Source organism: Lynx canadensis, chromosome A1 (assembly GCF_007474595.2).
Source record: "Lynx canadensis isolate LIC74 chromosome A1, mLynCan4.pri.v2, whole genome shotgun sequence".
NCBI classification, from domain to species: domain Eukaryota; kingdom Metazoa; phylum Chordata; class Mammalia; order Carnivora; family Felidae; genus Lynx; species Lynx canadensis.
The window spans coordinates 69438159-69459826 of record NC_044303.2 but is presented as its reverse complement, the minus strand read 5'-3'; the positions used below and the strand labels follow the sequence as shown (position 1 = coordinate 69459826).

General features: G+C 40.4%; 1 protein-coding gene across 1 annotated transcript in view; it reads right to left on the bottom strand.

Annotated features, from left to right (window-relative positions):
* Window positions 1–9615: 9615 nt before the first annotated feature.
* Window positions 9616–21668, bottom strand: part of IPO5 (importin 5) — a 42708-nt gene continuing 30655 nt past the window's right edge. The window contains exons 16-26 of the mRNA XM_030312981.2: window positions 21402–21534; window positions 21193–21314; window positions 19512–19608; window positions 17695–17867; window positions 16638–16749; window positions 16495–16550; window positions 15217–15339; window positions 14130–14349; window positions 13290–13518; window positions 10991–11132; window positions 9616–10387 (exon numbers count right to left, since the gene is read on the bottom strand). Coding sequence (XP_030168841.1) covers window positions 10301–10387; window positions 10991–11132; window positions 13290–13518; window positions 14130–14349; window positions 15217–15339; window positions 16495–16550; window positions 16638–16749; window positions 17695–17867; window positions 19512–19608; window positions 21193–21314; window positions 21402–21534 — 1494 coding nt within the window. The 3' untranslated portion in view covers window positions 9616–10300. The remainder of the gene's footprint in view (window positions 10388–10990; window positions 11133–13289; window positions 13519–14129; window positions 14350–15216; window positions 15340–16494; window positions 16551–16637; window positions 16750–17694; window positions 17868–19511; window positions 19609–21192; window positions 21315–21401; window positions 21535–21668) is intronic.

The following is a 21668-nucleotide window of genomic DNA, read 5'->3' as shown; positions in this document are numbered from 1 at the left end:
GTTTGTGTTGTTAATCAGATTATTTGTCCCAACAATGGAGGAGGGTCAGAAAAGATAATACAGTGCAAATACACTGATAATTAACCCAGGAGAGGGCCAGTCCCCAACGGTTCTGATTATTCACAGTAACCTGTGTTTCTTGCCTGTTTATGCTCTGAACGTTGACCACGGAAGGGGCGAAAGTAGAATCCTGGGCAGCAACAGAATACGTTGAGGTATTTCTAATAGAACTGGTACATTCTTTAGAAACTGCTTCAGGATAGGTTAGTGTATCTCTTCCCCAAAATGACGAAACTCCTCATTGTTCTTCAACCTCAAGTTATGCTCCTTTGCTGCCCCCTCAAGGTTCTCAGAGTTTTCTCCAGGAAGACACATTTTTAAGTAAGCCAAGATACCACCCAAAACAGAGTATAAAAATCTCACATAAGCTGCTCATAATGCAAACCACTGATAGTCCCAATGATTAAGGAACAGTAATGTTATCTTCCGCACACGGATTTCGTCGGGGGCTATTTACTTGCTATTAGCATCATTCGGGATGATGGATCTTTAAGATCTAGTCATTAAAAAATATATTTTGCATACATGTTAAGGTAAAAGAGCAAAACCTTTTTTTGATATCTAATATTCTTGGGCTTTTAGGACACCCACCGTGTAATAAATGAGTCACAGATTCTGTCTTGGTTATTGTTTCACTGTGTCTACCGTCAACCTATCAACTACATTTTTGTTCTGAGATATAAGGATTTGCCAGCATTGTGCTGGGCAGGAAGGGCCTGTGGGCGGGCAGGGCCCACCTTGCTGTGCACCTAGGAATTCCCTGACCTTTGCGCCCTTGACCTCACTTAGCCCTCACTGCAACTCTGCGGAATAGGCATTTATTTCCCCATTTCCCAATGAGCAAACCGAGGTAGGAAGCTTGTCAATGCCAAGTACATTTTCCAAACCCACCCACTTAATAAAGCACATGGACAATTCAAATGCCTTCAGAGTCCATGCTTTTCCCCACCCAGCGCTAGTCTCAGGGGAAAACATGCACTTGCTCATTCTTTCCTTAGGCTTCTGCTTTCCATTCATGCTCCTGTCCAAGCCGTTCGTTGTGCACCTGTTCTCTGTGGGCCCTGAAGATAAGAGTTTAAATCCTTCTAGGTTAGAAGGCAGATATAATGCACGAACCCCCAGACTCCGATGCTGCACGGCAATGAAAGCGCACCCCACAATCCTCAACTGCTCCCTTAAAAGTGGCTAAGATGGTAATCTCGACGTTTTGTGTATTTACCACAGTTGAAAAAATGCAATTACAAAAATGAGACAGAGCGAATAAAATATCGGTCACATAGAGACATTGGAAGGCTGAAAGAGTAAGACACAGGATACTCAAACATCGGTATATTCACAAAGCAGTTGTGATGCCTGGGGCCGAGGTAAGCGAGATTCTCCTACTCTGGCGAGCAGCTACTACCCAAGGGCTAGGGGAGCAAAGAAGGGCTGGGCTGGCCAGAACCAGAGCTCAGGGGGCTGGCGCCCCACTCCCAAAGCTGGGGTGGGAGGCGGGTGGTGTGCCTGACGCTGGGAAGCCCTTGGGAAGCTGGAGTTTGACGTGCTAGCTTCCTCCTACTCCTTCCTTCTCCTCTCCCTGCCACGTCTCCCAGCGGGGCCTCCCGTTGGTAGGGTCCCCACAGGAGCTAGCTGGCAAGGGAGCCCTGCAAATGCACTTGGCAAAGTCCCAACCCCAGCGTCAGAGAGCAGAGCAAGGGAAGCTTGGAGTGAATGAGTGAATGAATGACCAGCACAACTGGTGAATTTTCAACATGGATGTGACATTGGACACTATTTTGGTGACGTTAAGTTTTCTGATGGTGATGATACTGTGGTGTTTATGGAAATGTCCTTATTCTTGGGAGATGTGTGCTGAACTGTGAAGGAACAGCAGGTTAGGATTCTGTAACTTTTGCTAAAGAAAAGATTTTTCATGACACTGGCTAAGAAGGCAAGGTGGACTTTATTCAGGGAGGCCGTTGTGACAGGTGTAGGGTCCAGGACAGTAGGTCCATGCTGTGGCAGAGACCGGGCTCAGCTCTGACTCCGAGGACAAGTGGGGATTTCCAGGCAAGGGGCAAGGTGGGGCTCGGTGGATGGAAAACCGTGAAGAGGGGTACGTGGGGTTCTGGCTGAACCAACCTGCAGGACCCTGAACCTGACCGGATATTGGATGTCCAGCAGCCCCACTGATAGCACGATTCTGGCTAGATTGGACAAGGCAGAGAGGAAGTCTGAAAGTCAAGGTCTGTGTGAAGAAGTGCTCAGAGGAACCTGCTCAGAGCTTGGTCAAGGAGGCAGGTTCCATCACCCTCAAGGGATTTGGGAGATAAACATTCAAGGTGGTGAATCTGGAGAAGGGAGATATGGGAGTTCTGTGTGCTATTTTGTACCCTTACCTATGAATTTGAAGTTGTTTTAAAACAACACAATTTAAAAAAAATCCCCAAACCTGTACAGTTCTTTAGTTTTTGGTCCATGCCTCCAAGTGTCCTGTTGGCTGAGCCTATTGCTGAATTTTGTCTAACCTGACAGAACAACTATGGCATTGCATTTCTCGTAACAAAGGACAAAACTTGTCGATCCTGCAGGATTTCATTGCAAACCTTGGTCAAGAAGTATCTCAAAGACTTTAATCATGAGTACCATCTGCATGATTTTTGCGGCACCCTCACGGCAATGGTGTCTGTATTTGCATTATAATTTAAAAAATCAACTCGCTTTTTAAAAAGTGCTTTAAGAGAAAATTTTAAGTCATTACCCCAAATAAAAAACTGGTATCGTTTGCTATAAATAGCAGGTAACCACAAAACTAAACACATTAAGAACAGAACTATGTTATTAAATTTTTAAAAATAAAATGGAATGCTAGTAAAGATAATTATTTTATGAAAATGCATACTTGAAAATATTCTCCCTAATGAGAGTGAGACTTTATGCTGATTTAGCAATAAAAGGATTTTTGGCCCAATGCCACTTAGTTTAAAACAAAATGAGGTTCTAAATCAATGTGATGACCTCATTTTACCAATTTGATGATAACCAGTACTGAGCGTTTCAATTTAGAGGGCAAAAGATCTTTAACCTCCACCTTTAATAGAGCTGGTTATTGATAATTCCTAGTGAAAATGATGTACTTTCATTCCAAAGATCCATTTGAATATTCATCACCTTGGAAGGATACATAAGACGGAAGATGGCTTAAAAAATCCTTTTCAGACAATGTAGTATGTTGGAACTTTAGTATAAATTTACTGCAGGAACATAGATCTTGAGCAGGCCAATTTCAAAGATTTCTTTCATAGAGGCATTTAGAGGCACGAAAAAATTAGGTTAGATAATCACTGTTGGCTTAGCAAAAAATAAAACAAAATAAATAAACCAAATGTCTGATTAGAGTTCAGGCTGGGTTAACTAGGTAGGTGGGTAGTTTTTCAGAATAGTTTTGGGTTTTTTTGTTTTTTTGAACTACATTAAAAAAATCTGTTTTATTTTTTTTAGTAATCTCTGCACCCAACGTGTAATTCGAACTCACAACCCCCAGATGGAGAGTTGTGTACTACTTCCTGAGTCAGCCAGGTGCCCTTCTCAGAACTGTTAACCTGACTCATATCCATCAGAAAGCATAGGCTTTTCATCTGGAATGCTGATTTCCTTCCAGAGGGAGGTTATCAAATACAGGGCAAAAAAGTCCTGTTGGGACCAAGTCTATGAATTTTTCTTTCACAAGGAAAGCTCAATGGGGCCAGCTGAGGCACAAGAGTGAAAAGAGACTTTTCCCTGAGTCATTTTTTAAATAAATCTTGAAGTTTGAACCAGGTACAGGTGGCCCTTTGTGTAAAAATAAGTTAAATAATTAAAAAAAAAATTTAAGACTCGGCAGAATTTGAGCCTCTTCTCGAAATACCCATATGCCAACTAAGGAAGAGACCTTTATTTTTTTTAAATAAGCAAACAGTGATTATCTACCCATTCCTTACTTATCCACTGCCATCTGCTTCAGAAAATGTCAAGGACCTTTTCATAAATAATTAAAGTATTTCCAGCAAAATGTTCACCTGAGTTCAGAAGCAGAAAGCTCAGATTATCAGGTTTTCCAATCTTGGTTGGTTTTGGAGTATTTAATTGGCGGCTGGTCTCCGGGACCTGGGTGTAGGTGTCATAGTAAAGCCACTACCCTGAACCACGTAAGCACTTGGGTTACATCATTCCATTGAACTGTCACCAGCACTCTCCACCGCACAAAATTAGAGAAGCCTTTGGAGCATCCAAGAGCAACAATTCAGAAACCATGTCATCTATTCTAGTTAGATCAGATAAAGGCCAGGTTGAGATGTTTGCAATGAAAACAGGCCCAGGCAAGAAGCAAATGGTCTAGTACAACAAAGTAGAGCGGGAGATGAGGGAGACAGCACTTTACCTGCAGGTCTAAGCAGTTTTCAAAACAGCAGAAGTCCGTGGGTCCAGGGCTCCCTTCCCAGGAGGGAAGGGGGTTCGGGCTGCTGGGTACTTGGGGAGGCAGGGCTGTGGGGGACCGTGGATCAGAGCCGGAAGCAGGCCCTGCTGCCTGGCCCCCAGCCTTGCACACCTCTGGGAATGACTTGTCTGAGCTGGCCTCTGCACTGGGATCGCACAGGCCATCTAGGGAAGCAAGTAGCTTTGGGGTGAGTGGGATCCCTGAAGGCTTTTGCAGGGCCTCCCACTCACTGTCTTTGGTGGCAGAGATCTGGAAGCTTCCATCTCGGGAGGGAAGGGGAGATCTCCACTGTGAATCAGAAAGTACCCCCCTTAGTATCTTCACAGAGGTACTGGGTGGCTGCTGGTTAAGGGTCCAACTCTTGATTTCCGCTCAGGTCATGATCACACAGCCATGAGATAGAGCCCCACGTCAGGCTCTGGGGCTGACAGCTTGGAGCCTGCTTGGGACACTCTCCCTCTCTCTCTCTCTCTATGTCCTTCCTCTGCTTGCTTTCTCTCAGAGTAAACTTTTTTAGAAAAGGCCCCTCAGTATCTTCAAAGGCAAAGTTCATTGTGCCTCGGAGTCCTTTCCAACTGCTATCCAGAAAAGCTATCCCTCTCTAGAGACAATTATAATTGCAATCCATTTTTAGGTCTCCATACTAGTGTTGGCTATTTTGTATTTTTAGTCTCTTTAAACACCATCTACAATGTGAGTTCTTGGTCTTACGACTTACTGATCTTTTATATAGTAGTGGTAACCTTTTCTCTTGAGACAATTCAGGAACACTAAAAATTGACAGGTTGTGTTTTTCTCTCAAAATAGAGTGCGAGCGGGGTGGGGGGTGGAGAATCCCAAGCAGGCTCTGCACTGACCCATGCAGGGTTCAGACTCACGGACCATGAAATCATGACCTGAGCTGAAACCAAGAGTTGGAAGGAAGCTCAACTGACTGAGCCACCCAGGTGCCCCTTTAATAAACTTTAAATATTTTTATTAAAAATTTTCAAAAATATTTTTGAGACAATGTGAGCGGGGGAGGGGCAGGGAGAGGGGGAGACAGATTCCAAAGCAGGCTCAAGGCTCTGAGCTGGCAGCACAGAGCCCAACATGGGGCTCAACTTCATGAACTGCGAGATTGGACGCAACCAACTAAACCACCTAGATGCCCCATAAACCTTAAATATTTTTAAAGCACAAAGTGCAATATGGCCACAATCCTGTATTTTCCCACTACTTGCAGTCAAAGGGTCTTTGTTATAAAGGCCACATTTTAGATCTATGTAAGACGTGTCAGCTGAAGCCGAAAGGAGTTTGGGAAAAGTCTGGGAGTGTGAAATTAAGTGGTAAGGGGCAGTCATGTACACGTGGGACAGAAACAGACACAAAAAGCTCACCTGCCCCACTAGGTTTCTACATATTGTGAAACAAGAGTTAGCTGCAGTTGGGGATTGGGACCAGGTCTCCAAATGGGCAACAAATACTTCGGCATTTTTCACGGTCAACCAGATTGTGATTTACTGGCAATACTTCCCCTAGGCAGGAGTTGTGCTCGGTTGCGGGGAGAGGGTTTGGGGACCCGACAGGCTTTCTGTGCCCGGCTCCTTCACCCTCCAAGAGAGCACGTGCTGGTCTGGTACTCTGGGCCATCTGTGACACAACCCTAGCACCAGCTCCACGGTGCCAGCAAGGCCAGGCAGAAAGCTTCAGCTCAGGGGTTTCTTCAGGGACCATGAGTGGGCAGTTTAAGCCCGCTGTGTACATCCCCTATTTGCAGTACTTGTTATGTTAGTTCTCTTTCTTCCTATTCTACCTTCTACTTTTCCTTGTTATGTAATTGGGTGTCCCCTACCTAAAGGCAGATGTTTTGCTCAGCACTTGCACTGAAGCCGGTGTTTGTTACACAGCTTAATAAAAGTGACCGCATTCTCGCTGGGAAGTACTACTCCACGTTCCATGGAGTAACTATGACGTAACTAGTTGTAAAAGCAGTATTGTCCAGATTTAATTCTACCTCTTCAAACGTGTACTCAAATAGCAAACCTGCACTGCTAGGCAGTCTCAGGTGCTTCTGGTGTTGTACTACCTCAGGCCTCACGACCATCCCGTGTGGTAGATCCGTCGATAGACTGTTTTACAAACAAATACTGAGGCAGAGAAATACGGGGGCTCTAGGAGGGCCTAGACTAGTAAGTAGTTGCAGCCAAAATGCGTGTGTGCTATTGCTCCCACTTTTGAGGTAACTAAGACATAGGTTAATTTGTCCAAGGTGTCAATACATGTACAGTGAGACTTTTGAACCCAAGCAATGGTTCTCATCAGATGTCAGCAAACCACGGCCAGCCTGTTTTTGTAGATTAAGGAGACACAGCCACACCCTCTCGTTTGGTATCACCTATGGATGGTCTGGCGCTAGAATGGCAGCTAAGTAGTTTTAAGAGAGACCTTTGAGCCTGCAAAGCCTAAAATATTTTTTGTCCCTTAGAAAGTTTGCTGACCCCTGGTTTTCATCACTCAACACCATGATCTTTCTTTCAAGGTGTGCCTGAAAACACAGGGTGTGATCAGGCTGCAATGGAAAACTTGGACATTTTCTACCCATCTGTCACAAAGTGTCCAGAGACAAAGGGGAACTAATTCCTTATCCACAGCAAACGGCGCAAGTCTTGATTTCCATCACAATCTGAAGGACAGTCAAGGAGGACAGAGACTTATAGATTGAGGAAACAATGAAAGATCAGAATCACCAAGAAACATTTCAGAATCACTCTTCTGCCTTAACTAGAATTAAAGCATTTGGGAGGTGTTTTGTATAAAATCCATACATACCACACCGCTTCTGGATTCAGTTTTTAGAAAGTAACAACTGAGCTATAATTTTATCTTCTAAGTGTTAGTATTTATCCATTCATATAAACAATATAATCTGTATAGTCTAGGCAATGACTGTCTGGACTAAAGGTCTGTGTAAAAAAAAAAAGGGAGGGGGTAAGCAAGTCTAGTCCAGAATGGTTTGTTACCCCTGCCCCTCTGCTTCAGAAGTTCAAGTGTTGGAAATGAAAATCCCAGCCTCCTCGTTGCAGTTGGTTCACACTCTTCTGAAACAGTGGTACTCCCACGTTTGGAGCTAAGGAAATCAAAGACGGCAGCTTCTGGCCATCACTCCTTTGAGGCAAAGAGGAATAGGAGCAGTGATTTCTATGCAACAAGATGAAAGCCAAAAAACTGTTTTATCCAATACCTGTAGGCAGAATGAAGCCATACTAAATAAAACATTACCTTGCTGTGAGGGGCTTCCAAATTGCTTAAAATGCCTTAATAAAAATATAATGCTCACACCACTATTAATATGCACCCCCCTTATTTACTATGAGACCAGGTGCATCAAGAATGTTTATTTGCATATTATTTAGTGATGGTTCGGTTAGTCAAACTACAACTCCAGAGTTATGATAAAGTTGCCTCCCATTACAGAAGTGTCAAATTAGCTTTAAGACAATTTTACTTTTCTTTAAATTTACAGCATTAAAAAAATACTCCAAATAAGTTTTGCTACAAATTTCTAATACTTGTGCAGGTAACTTAATCCTTTGTTACAAAATACCCAGAAAACGTAAGAGCCACACACATGATTTTCCTCCAGAAATAGCTTGGATTCATAAATATACCATTGTTGGCTGACACGCAAGGCCACCAGGCAACTAAATTTGGTACAAAAGGAAAAAACATGAATTTTCATCTTGTGTAGATAAAATGAGGTATTAAAAATGTGTCCCCAGATAATTCCAAAGAACCGTTAGTTCATGAACATATTACAATTAGTTACAAGCCCTGGATTTCCGGATCATGGCACAGTAACAGCCTTTAATACCAACCTTTCCCTGATGAATGCGATTCAGTTTCAGTTTCTCTATTTCTAGCCCGAGGATGGATCTGCACCCATTTACTTCTTTCAGGGATCTTACTGACTCTTCACTGGTCCATCTTCTGACTTTCCCATTAGTGTTTAAACCAGAAGCTACGAATCTTACCCGTAAGTACTTAGTACAGAGCTTTGCAGACACTAGATTCTCCAAAAACATGCAGCCATCTTCTGATCACACTTCCATTTCAACTTAGGCAGGCGTGCCACATTTTTAACATGTTTTAAGTGTTGTAATAATTTAAATTAAAAACAACAGCGAAACTGCTATTGCAATCAGTACACGATTCGGCCTTCCACACTCTATTCTACATAAGAAAGCACAAAGGAGTTGTCTTGACACATTTTACTCCAACAGGAATACAGGGTATAAAGTAGTTCCAAGTGTTACCCACACACGTTACAAAACAGTCGAGTAGGTGCCCACTGAAAGCAATGATTGTGCTGGTGAAGTCATTCAATGCTGTTCTGCAGGATACTGAAGCTTCTGGGCTAACAATGTGCTGAAAACTGAAAATATATTTGAAGGATATTTGCTACCAAGTGAACCATCTTAATTTTAGCTCATTCTTTCTATTCCATTTCAGATTTAATTTTAATAAAGTAATGCAAATCACTTAAAGAAAAAATCTTTAATTTTAAATTCTGATCTATGCATAAAATTCATTTTTGTATCACGGTTAAATTTAGTACAAACTATAAAAGTGTTAACACTGAAGTTTCAACAGAAATCTATTAAGATCCCTTAGAAAAATTATGTAAAGAAACAACAGCAAGTCATTCACTGCTATGAGGTTAACACACAAGGAAAAAAATTTCATACATTTTACTGAATTTATCAGTAAATAATTTTAGGCATAATACTTATCATAAAATTAAAAGTCTGAAAGTTGTACATGGCTCCCTATCAATTACAATTTGCAGTGAAAATACTAAGCCAGATCTTTTTTATCTACCAGAACAACACTAGTTTAAAAAAACTATTGGTTGAAATTTGCAAACTTTAAAGGGACACCAGTTGTGAAGGAATAGGTATATAACTTAGCTTAAATTAAAGTGGAAGATGGTAAAAACTAAATGCACAAGGAAAATATTAGGGGAAAAAGAAAACCTTCGAAGCCATAGTTGCTACTCTAAAAAAATATTAGCTTATTCTTATATTAAAAACATTAAATGAATCAAAGCCAGACAGTACTGAATTTCTACACAGATCTCTTTGTACTTCAATGTTGTTTATTGAGTGAATGAGACACTACTGCCAGACATGCCAACGACACTTCACATTCAAGGGCTGGAAGCTGGAGAGCTTTCCAGATTGAGTCACTGCATAAGCCTTTTGGGAAAAAACTGAAAGTGACATCAAATATGACATCTTCATGCTTGTTTTTGTCTTCAGCTTTTTTTTTTTTCTTCCAATTTTTAGATCTACTGGTTTGTTGGGTAGAAGGCTTCTTTCTACCCTACAAAAAGACTCACATCCAATTAATAGAACACTAGGTGTATAGCAAATTGTTTTAGTACACATCTACACTGAATAACTGATCTTAAAGCTGTTTTTTCTTAAATTTCCTTAAGTCTAATGAGAAAAATTAATTTTCCTTCCCTTTCACCTTCACGTGGGTGGCTTATACCAATAGAAAAATACTCTTCAGTGCTGCTGTAGGGCTTACAGGGAACCTCTTCAGTGGTACCATAGAAATCCTTTCAAACCCCACTCTGAAACCCAGTGCTTCTCTTCCTGCTGTTGTGGCTTTGCAGAAGAATGGCCTACACAACACAACTCTACCGTTCTCTTTTGCTCAAAAACAAAACAAAGAAACCTAAACAAAAGGGTAAACGTTTATTTGGAGTTAGTTTTCTGGTGGTGATATTAAGGCCCTTCAAGCAGAGTTCAGGAGCTCCTGTATGGCTGCCTGCTGCTCGGGACTGAGCTGTGCTATGCACTCAGTCCACAATCCTCCAGAAGTCTAGGAAAAAACAATTTCATACATTTAGATTCAGTGAAATGGTCATTTAGAAGTATTTTACTAATCATCATTAGGTAGACTATAATAATGCCAAATACTTTCTGTCGATGTAGTTTGAGGAGTGCCATCATAAAAGCAAGAAATCTATGCATTTCTTTAAAGTTCATTTCACTCACACTGTTTTCTTCATCCAATCTAACCTGAAAAAGCTATATTAGGTAGAGGACACAGTCAAGTAAACAACACAAAGGAATAAGGAGCATAAATCACTTAAAAAACTTTGGTAGCTGACGGCTCATTTACTATTAAAATCTCATCTTTTTTTCTTCACAGACAATGCAAAAAAAACCTTCTACAGGAATATGCGCTAAGCACCAAGTGGAAGGTTCGAAGTATCTCAAGTTTAAGACAAACATTTTAGTACTGATAAAAGATGAGAACATATAGACACAGTATACATTAAGTAATCTGAAGGTTGGAGACAAGAGAATATAAAAATGAAACTTCCTTTGCTCATTGGGTACCTATTTTTTTCCTTGTAGAACAGAAAACAAAACAAAACACCTCCCCAAGAAACTGTTTTATTTCCGCAAAACAGCTTACCTGTACTTGGCGGACTACATTAGCCAGACGTTTGGCACAAGGATCTTCATGTTTAATTGCCTCATGCATTTCTCCTTCTGCAATTATACTGAATATTTTGGGCAGATTGGTATTGTTGGGGCCAAGAACGATTGGGTGATTACTGACCAAAGAGAAGAAAGCCATTATAAATGAAAATTAAGGAAAAATTACACAAGCACTCATATTTTCCTATATCCTTCCCCCAATATGGAATTCTGCTATAGGATCTTTATAAAATGATTATGCATTCATTAAAATCAAATTCAGTGGCAGGAAAACCAGCTAATTTTATTTATTAGCTCTTCAGTGTTTTCCCATGTAAATTAAGAAAAATACTTGGCTCATCTCAGGTTAGTTGCAAGGGCCAAACAATAAATAGGACGTTCTAAGTGCCTTATAAATAACTTGTGACTTATTAAAAAAAAAAAAACAAAACAACAGAGCTATTACTAAGAATAGCAGTTTCTTATATGGCAAAATGATTTCCAAATAAATGTGAAGTTCAAAAGGATTTATGGGCATTTTAAGAGTAAGCCAGGGGGCGTCTGGGTGGCTCAGTCGGTTGAGTGTCCGACTTTGGCTCAGGTCATGATCTCGTGGTTTGTGAGTTCGAGCCCCATATTGGGCTCTGTGCTGACAGCTGGGAGCCTGGAGCCTGCTTCCGATTCTGTGTCTCCCTCTCTCTCTGCCCCTCCCCGACTCATTCTCTCTTTCTCCCTCTCTAATAAAAAAAGAAAACAAAACAAAACAAAAAGAGTAAGCCAGGAAGTAAACGTCAGGCAAGTTTAATGGAAAGAAACATAACAGTATATTTAACTGGGATTCCAGTCTTTGTCATTAAGAGAATTTCACAACAGTCCTTTCCAAGGGAGATGATCAAACAGCATGATGGAGAAGTGGTCACTTCAAAGGCAGTAGTAGATAAGGAGTGTGCAGTCTCCACCAGGGTTAGCACATCCCTTAATGACAGTTCTCAGTGGGAACACACAAATACACTTGTGTGAACCTGAACTTAAACAGATATGAAGGAATATGCTCACTGGCCTATTTCTACGAATCCCAGATGAGTGGTTGTAGCCCTTGGAGTTATTCATGAATAAAAGCAGTAATTAGTAGTGACAGAGCCTCGATCTGATTAACATTTAGGAGAACTTGGACTTAGAAAAACACACCACAGAACATGCCTTTGATTTGATAGCTTCTGTAGCCTCCAGGTTGTTGCAATTCTTAGATATACTCATGGACACAAAAGAGCATTAATAATGCCAGAGCCCAGGGCCAGATCTTGATTACCCAACCGGAATACTTTCCTTATACCACTGATTCTTGAATCCAAAAACCATGGTGCTAATGACATACTTTGATCTCATTATATTAACACATGATACATGTCAATTCTACTTCTGTAAAGCAGAGATTAAAAAAAAAATCTAAAGCCAAATAAATAAACAATAGATAAATGGGGTGACATTTTGGTGACATAAAGGGGCAACAACATTAAAAGGGAAACTTTGTTTTTTTTTTTAAGTAGACTCCAATGCCAAGTGTGGAGCCCAGTGTGGAGCTCAAACTCATGACCCTGAGAGGGGACCCAAGCTGAGGGCAAGAGTCAGATGCCTGGGGCACCTGGCCAGCTCAGTCAGTTGAGCATCTGACTTTGGCTCGGGTCATAACCTCATGGTTCGTGAATTCGAGCTCCATATCGGGCTTTGTGCTGACAGCACGGAGCCTGCTTTGGATTCTCTCTTTGCCCCTCCCCTGCTTGCATGTACATGCACTCTCTCTCACAAACAAACAAACAAACATTAAAATTTTGAGAAAGAGTGACAGAGCGTGAATGGGGGAGGGAAGACAGAAGGAGACACAGCATCCAAAGCAGGCTCCAGGCTCTGAGCTGTCAGCACAGAACTGACACGGGGCTCAAGCTCCCGAACTTTGAGATCATGACTTAAGTGGAAGTTGAACACTTAATCAACTGAGCCATCCAGGCACCGCTATGAATGGTTAAAAAAAAAAAAAAAAAAAAAAGAGTTGGATGTTTAACCCGAGCCACGCAGACACCCTTGAAAGAGAATCTTCTTAAAACATTATGTTCTATAATGCCTCATCTGTTGAATTCCATAAAGAACAAGTCAAATTAGATCTAACTGTAAGGCAGCGTTAACTGTGATACGGTTTTAAAGACAACATTATTAGAAACCTATACATCTGAGGGGCTGTGCACAGGAAACACTGTTTAGAGAGGAAGAAAGTGAGGTCTATTTGTCCTTTTTCTTACCTTTCGATCAAGTCACACAGATAATTGAAAGTCTGAACAGCTTCTTCTTTATCCTCATGTAGTGGAAGCCAAGACAACCAGTGAGGCAGGACTTCTTCCACGTTTACACAGTCAGGCTTGAACTTCATAATCTTCCCCACTGCTGAGATGCAGTTCTCTGTGGCATTGACATTTTCTTTGGTCTTAGAATCAGCAGACTGAATAACTCTTACCAGCAGTGGAAGTGCTTCTAAAATAAGCAATTGCAAAAAGGTCAGTTTTTTAAAACCTCACATTTTCATGCAAAGCCAGTATTTTTTATATAAATATTTCTTCTTATCTTCGGTCCAGTTATCGATTGTAGTGAAGAATTATTGAAGTGTCCAGCCTGTTTTGTTTTCTTGGCTGCAGAGCCAGACCTAAGAAGGAAAGGATTGCCCCGGCATGGGCCGGAGCACCAGTGCTCCACTAACTGGGAGCCCAAGAGGTTGGCAGACTCAACATTCAATTCCCGATCATCTCAGGGTACTTCAAGCTTTTAAAAGCCTCCAGCTGTATTCCTGCGCTGGCTTTACAGGGACCCCCATATGTTTTAAAAGTCCTATGCCGCAGCTGGGGTGTACCTCCCAAGCCCAAAATGAACTCTACTCTGGGGGATGGGGGTGGGGAGGCTCTGATTCCACTCAGATTTCATTTCCATATCTCCGAGAATAAAGACGGTCAATTTGTATATGTTATAGGTGAGACGTTTGAAAAAGGGAAGAAAAACACAGCAGAAATAGCTATATAATGTTTGGGGATGTGGAAAAGAGAACGAGAGAGCGATAAAAGGGATGCCTGGGACCGAGCAGAAGAAAGTACCTGTACAGAAAGGCCGGTAGTTCTCTCCACCGTACTGTGCCATGACACCCAGGCCATACGCAGCTGCTTGCCTCACTTCGGGGCTGCTGTCGCACACATATTGGAGCATCGGCCTTAAAAAATATTCTGCGTATTTAAAAGAGGCTGGACTACAGTGTTCTATGACATCATCAAAGATGCACAATCCCCATTGTCTGTCTGGCCATGGTCTATGTGGACACTATAAAAGAGATAATCTTTTAAGCTCTGAATACTAGAGTACACGAAGAACGTTAAAAAAAAATTCACTATAGGCTATCATGTAAGTGATAAGCTTACATGGATATTCCAGATACAGGCAACGAAAAACACAGTAATAATCACTTCTTGTGAATCCTCAAATTACAACACAGACTTAAGGAAGTACAGGTTTAAAAGACTTTGTATGATTTTTTTATAAAATCCCACAATTTGATATCAGCATATACCGGAAGAACCAACAGCAGCAACAACGTAGGTACATTTAATTCACAAAAAAGACAATGATAATGCTGTATTTAAAGAACAACAAAAGTTATGAAGATGTTAACTTTATATATCCACTCAACAGGCTAAGTCCTATGTGCCTAAGTTTTTAAAAAAAACGTGCTGCACTAAATACAAGATTAAAAGCCAAAGTGAGACAAATTTCTATTGATTGCTTTTCATGTGTATTTTAAAGACTGAATACATAAGGCCATTATCCAGAATCTATGATTGCTGGCTGTATGTAACAAGGATTTTAAGGGAGTCCTCTAGGGTCCACTGAAAAAAACTAATTATGTTGATAACTGAGCAGGGCACGGATAACCTGAAATAATGAAAAGTCATTTGTATGTCTTTGGAATGCATTCTGATTTAACTGAACTATGGAAAACCTAATTAGCAAATTTCTAGCATGTATCAAATGAGAAAATATCAAGGGCAATGCAATAAACCTGATAAAATCATGGAAACTCTTTAGGATTTCTAAGGTCCATTTTAACCTAGAAGTGTGTTTTCAAGTGCTGCACTGAAACAATCCCAGGTCAACTATCTAAAATAACGGTCAAAGAGAGGTAACACTTACAATTAGGTTGACAATTAACGGGAGCAGCTGTTCAAACCATGGTAACACCTTTTCCTTGTAGCTACTGAATATTGAGTGTAAAATGTCTGACACTTTGGTCAGAATATAAACATCGTTATCATCCTAAAAACAAAAACACACACAACACCCATATGTATCAAAAGGCATCTCCACTACTACTGCTAACAGTAACATTCATTTACAAAAATCTAGGAAATGCAGAAATTAAACTACTCATCACTGTAAGGGCACCTCTACGGCTGGGTGTCACGCCTCCCACCTGCCGACAGAAAGAGAAGTGCGGCCAGTACTGCACTTCCTCCAAAGACTTTCCTTGGAACATACTTACATTTCAAATTCTGAAACAGAAGTGTTTTTACTTCAGTAGTATTTTTTGCTTTCTGCAAGAATGTTTCTAATTTTGGAGATGGGTGGAGAGATGTGGGGTCAGTTAACTGACAACACCTCATCCCTGGGAGCAATCTGTGTGTGTCAGCATGGGAGCACCCTGCACAGAAAGGGATGGACCACCCCACACAGAAAGGGGATGAGCCGTATGCGGGAGCACCCCGCACAGAAAAGGGACGAGCCACGCGTGGGAGCACCCTGCACAGAAAGGGGATGAGCTGCGCACAGGAGCACCCGCACAGAAAGGGGATGACCCGAGCACGGGAGCACTGGTCCACCAGGATGGCTACGTGCCACATCCTGGAACCTAAATATGCAGCTGAAATACATCTGATGGCATCAAATGGTTTGATGAGGAGAGAACTGAACAAAGCAACATAGAAGACTTATTTCAACCACTGCATGTGTATTATTTATAAGGAAATTCTCACTATCCTGTGATCTGGTAGAAAGACAGCTGTTGTTACAAAAAGATCTGGCCTTAAGCCCTAGACTCGCGGCAGTGTGTGGCTTCAGACAGTCATTTAACACCTGACTTTGAGTCCACTAATCTTTAAAACAGTGAATACGCCAGCCAATAAAAATTTGCTGAGAGGCATATATAAAAGAAACACTAGGTGAACTTAGAAGTGCTGTCATGTGGGAGGTATTGCAGCAAAAACACTCACACAGCATCCAAAACACAAATCAGCTAACTGCAATTACTTATTCTCTAGATTAGTAAATGAAATACATGTCAGATTCTTCTGCTAAAAATTACCGATAATTACATCAGAATGACAAGTCAGAAATGAATTAGAAACTTAAGCATTTAAAAATGTTCCAGATGCAAATGATCATATAAATTAAGTTCTGAAGGAAATAATTTACCTCATCTTGTAGTGACTCTTCCACCTGTTCATCATAGTCTTCATCTTGTCTTTTAACTAAAACACACCCAAATAAATGTCTTTTTAAACGGTCGCCAAAACGGTCAAGGATTACATTCAGAAATAAAAGTGTGGAGAACTTACCTTGCCGCAATTCTTGATTTTTAAAATGTTCTTCGAGTTTAGCTTTCAATATGCCTCCCAATTCCTCAAAATGTTCATTATTAAGGCATCCATCTCCCATTACTTCAATGCACTAATGATGAAATTGAGGAAAGAAAGCAACCCATGAGATTTAAGTGTTTAAGAGTCAAAAGTTAAGTTCTGTTAAGAATAACACGGAAGCATGAGAAAAATTAACATAACTCTGTACGGTCGAAGACTAACGATCAAATGAGTAGATTACACTTGCTTGGTGTATATTCGTATGACAGTACTTCAAAGAAAATAATTTAAAAAATATTTTTATTTTGAACATGTCCTGAGCAGATCTTAAATGCCAGGCATTACTGCTAGGAGCTGACATCTCAAAGATGGAGCAGACTATCCAGCTTCTTAGGAGCTCAATTACCACACACACGGTCTACACAAACACAGTGGGGAGAAAGGACAAGGGGGTGCTGGGAGGGCACTACAGGCCGAGGAAATCACATGCACAAAGGCCCAGGGGGGCCTCCTTTGTTAAAATAGAAGAAATGTGAACTGTAAGAGTGTAAATGGGGACAAATGAAAGGTAATGAAGAACTTTTAAACCAAACTGTGGAGCAGACCATGGAGCCGTGAACAATGGGGGTGACCAGGAATATTGGGAAGAGGAGTGCAAGTATTGTGCAAGTTCATGCCTGAGAAAAGGAGAATGAACTGGGAGGGAAAGAAAGGAGAGAGACATCGGGAGCAGACCAAAGGAGGCGATCTCAGCACAGAGAAGACATAAGGGAAAATGAAGAGCAGAGGCATCTAGGAGAGAATAGGACAGAAAGTAGGTGTGAGCTGGAGATGAGCCAAGATTCTGCAGTTGGATTATTAGGTAAATGACGGTGGCAACTTATCAAGACTGGACTAAAACGTTAAAATAAGGAAGAAACATTTTCAGTAAATAAAAAAAAAATCACTTGTTATAAGATCGAATTTTATTTATTTTTAGCAAGACTAATATATGAACATACAACCTTATACATACTTTTAAGAGAAGAATATTTACCTTTGCAAAAGAATGCATTATTTCTGAGAGGACATCTGAGTCTGGTTCTGTGCCAATGGCCTTGATTAGAGCATCACACATAAAATGCCACATCTGTGTGAGATACTCAGGACCACGAACTCTCGCACATTCCAGGAGAAGAGGCATGGATTCTGCTGCCGCCACTCGAACACGTTTTATTGTTAAGGAAACGTAATCAATACTTTCAGACACACTTAGTGTAATTCCTCTCCTTGAAAGATTGTTCTCTCATTCTGCTTACGTAAATGTTAAAGTGTTCACCGAGTGCCAGTCATATGGCCAGATTATCTGAGACTGCTATCCAGGAGCTTGTGTTAAATATATCGTGTGTATAAAAACAGACATCTCCCCGGCCATATGACTTATCCCTGTCTTTTCTGTCACCTACAACACAGCAGTGAGTCTCAAATGTGACCTGCAAACACAGAAATGATTGTAAAAGGTTCTGGGACCCTTAGAGCATATCTTAGTATGTTCTCATCCCCAAACTTATGCAATATATATTTCTAATGGGAAGCCTGGTGGGGGGGTGGCACTCAGTTGGTAAGTGTCTGACTCTTGGTTTTGGCTCAGGTCATGATCTCACAGTTTTGAGTGTGAGCCCCATGTCAGGCTCCACACTGACAGCGTGGAGCCTGCTTGGCATTTTCTCTCTCCCTCTTCCTATACCCGCCCCCCCTCTGCCCCCACCGCTCATTCTCTTAAAATAAACAAACTTTAAAAAAGAAAATTTAAAAAAATGTTACTAATAAATGCAACCAAAGCTATATTTCTCCTGGGAACACTAATTAAGTTCTCCTGTCAGAGCCTTTTCAGTTTCAATGAAGACCAAGCTGCCCCTCCCTATCTAGTGTCAGTTGTGACATCAGGTCGTGAGACTTCCCTTTGTCCTCTCTCATCATGGTAAGTTTCTCTTGGGCAAAAGCCATCTTCTGTAAAGGATACCACTACAGGATACTGCATGAGGAACTAAAACAAAGGGGCTCTGGAGTCAGGAAGATCTGAGTTTGGGTCTGGCCTCAACCACTCTGTTGGGCTGTCCCCTTTTTTTAAACCCATCTACGAAATTGTGTGTGTGTTAAGGCCTAAAAATGTTTCCATGTATTAATTACGACAATCATGTTAGGAAGGAAAACATTTAACATGCAGATTTATCAAGAAAGGTTTCTCCAAGGTGATACCCACATTTGAAATGTAGGACTAGGCCACAGAAAGTTATCAGCGGATCTCTTAACCTATTAAGAAAACTCTTAGTTTCGGGGCACCCGGGTTGCTCAGTCGGTTAAGTGTCCGACTTCGGCTCAGGTCATGATCTCACCGTTCGTGAGTTCGAGCCCTGTGTTGGGCCTGTGCTGACAGCTCAGAGCCTAGAGCCTGCTTCAGATTCTGTGCTTCCCTCTCTCTCTGCCCCTCCCCCTCTCGTGCTCTGTCTCTCAAAAAAGGAACGTTGAAAAAAAAATTATAAAAAAGTCTTAGCTTAACACCACCAACAGATATTTGAGAAAAGTTCTTATATACGACTACAAACATTTGCTAAAAATATCAATCCTTAAAATCTTTCCAGTGGTTCACAGAAAAAGCTGTCAACTAGAAAATAGGTAACATTTTCTTCTTGTTTTTGGCACAAACAAAAACCATGACACTAAAGCACCTGCAAAAAATGTAGTTTACAATCTTAAATTACAGTTAGTGCAAACAATCATAGTGAAGCACACATCAGTTAACACAAAGTCAAACACTCAAGCTACAATTTAACTAATTCTAGAAATGTTTTGCATTCAAAAATTATAGGATATCATCATGGAAATAAAATTTCAGTAGAGGGACCATCAGTTTGACAACTTGTTCAGTGTATTCCACAAAGCCTTCCTTTAACTCTTTAGCATAGCAAACCTGAAACCAAAGTATCAGAAATCAAGATCCATGTTAGTTTTTAGGTACTAACATTTATTAAATAGCAGAATCCTAAGGACCACAGAATGCTGTACCCTGACTGGAAGTACACTTAGAGCTGCATGCAGGACTGTGAAAAGTATCTGGGAAATACAAATATAAATGTAGAAAAAGCTGTACAAAGGGAAAGGGCCTTGGCGTGACTGCAGTATACGCTGTCATTCAAAGACCAGAACACCCCACGTTTTTAGTGTTGTGTGTAGGAGAATGGTGCAAAAGTTTCAGCACTCTGAGGTACTTCAAACAAAATATATCATTGAAGAAAAATACTTTAAAAAGATATAAAAACCCGAACACTTAATTGTAGCGTATCACTCTGTAAATCTGCAAATAGGCTTATGTTATTTTGTAATAAAAAAATCATTTCATCAGTGAAACAGAAAAATAATGCTGCTTTAAAAATAATTGTTTCTCGGGATGCTTGAGTGGCTCAGTCAGTTAAGTAGCTGACTCTTGGTTTTGGCTCAGGTCACCATCTCATGGTTCATGGGACTGAGTGAGCCCTGTGTCATGCTGTCAGCATGGAGCCTACTTGGGATTCTCTCTCTCTGTTCTTCCCCTGCTCGCGTGCTCTCTCTCAAACTAAACAAACTTAAAAAAAAAAAAAGTTTCTTTACTTTCTTCCACATTAAAAGATTTGATAATTTTGTTTAGAGATGTTACATTTACGTTTACTCTCTAGTTGAAAGATACCACAAAAATCCAAAATGTCTATGAATTATATTATAGGCATAAATGTTTACAATATATAGTAAGTACTGATGATAAAAATAAGTTCAAGAAATATAAATTTAAATGAACTGGTAAATACAACAATGCTTTATTAATGCAAGATAAAATTTAAGTTATTAACTTTTATTTGGGCTTACTCATCTGCTAAGTTTGTAATATACCATAATTTCTTAATTCTACCTTTAAGAAAAAAATAGATTATTGTCTCTGTCTGTAACACATGCTCATAAAGGGGAAGGGGAGGGAAAAAACCAAACAAAACAACAACCTCAAAGAGAACTTGCACACAAGACCTCATAACACTGCAAGAGGTAATTACTGTCAACATTTTGATGTCCCTACCATGTTTATATTTTTTATATGACTGACATCATACCAGTTATATTTTCAGTAGCATGAGCACATTTCTGTTCATTCATTCATTCAAAAAATATTCCTTGGTCATCTTATCTACTATACACTAAGCACAGAACAGACAAAAATCCTTGCCCCAACATAGCTTTGTATCAGCTGGGTACAATAATTATTATCTTCCTGATAACAGGCATTCAGGCTTTTCATTTTTGTTGTTGTTATTAGAAACAGCAGTGATCATGAAGTTTACCTACGTGATTTCTTTATCCAGAAGTGGAAATGTTGGGTCAAAATGTCTCTACATTTTATTTTTTAAAGAATATATTCCTGCTCTTCAAATAATTTCTTTAACATCTATGGGAGGCACTCCTCTGAAATGTGTGTATGAATGTGTTCTAAGAACTCAACTGAAGTCTGATAAACACTATACGCACTCACCAGCATCTGACAAGCAGTGGACTTTTCTTCCAGTCCTGCAGTTTTAATACCAAAACTTTGCTGATCTCCAAGGTTCACAAACTCCCAACCGTCATCATCACTCATGTTTTCCATGTCTTGGGCTATTAACAAGGAAGAAAACAAATTCACGTTAAAAATAATCACAGGGAGGAATTTTACAACTGTTATGTCTTCATGAAGACACCTACTATCTAAAAGGGCTACTTCAGGCTTAATTGAAGCGGTCTTCATTAAAGGCCCCATAACCACTGGAAGGTACTGCTGAAATTCTTTTCCAAGAATTTTGCACATTCTGGCCCATGCTGAGATCATGTAAGAGATCTGGGGAAAAAAATTAAAATTGATTTCAAAACAATGGTAAATAGACAATCACAAAGAAGCCATTTCCCTATTTCATACAAACAATGTTTTATTTCACATTCATAGCCCTTCAAGCAGAAAGTACATTTCCTAGG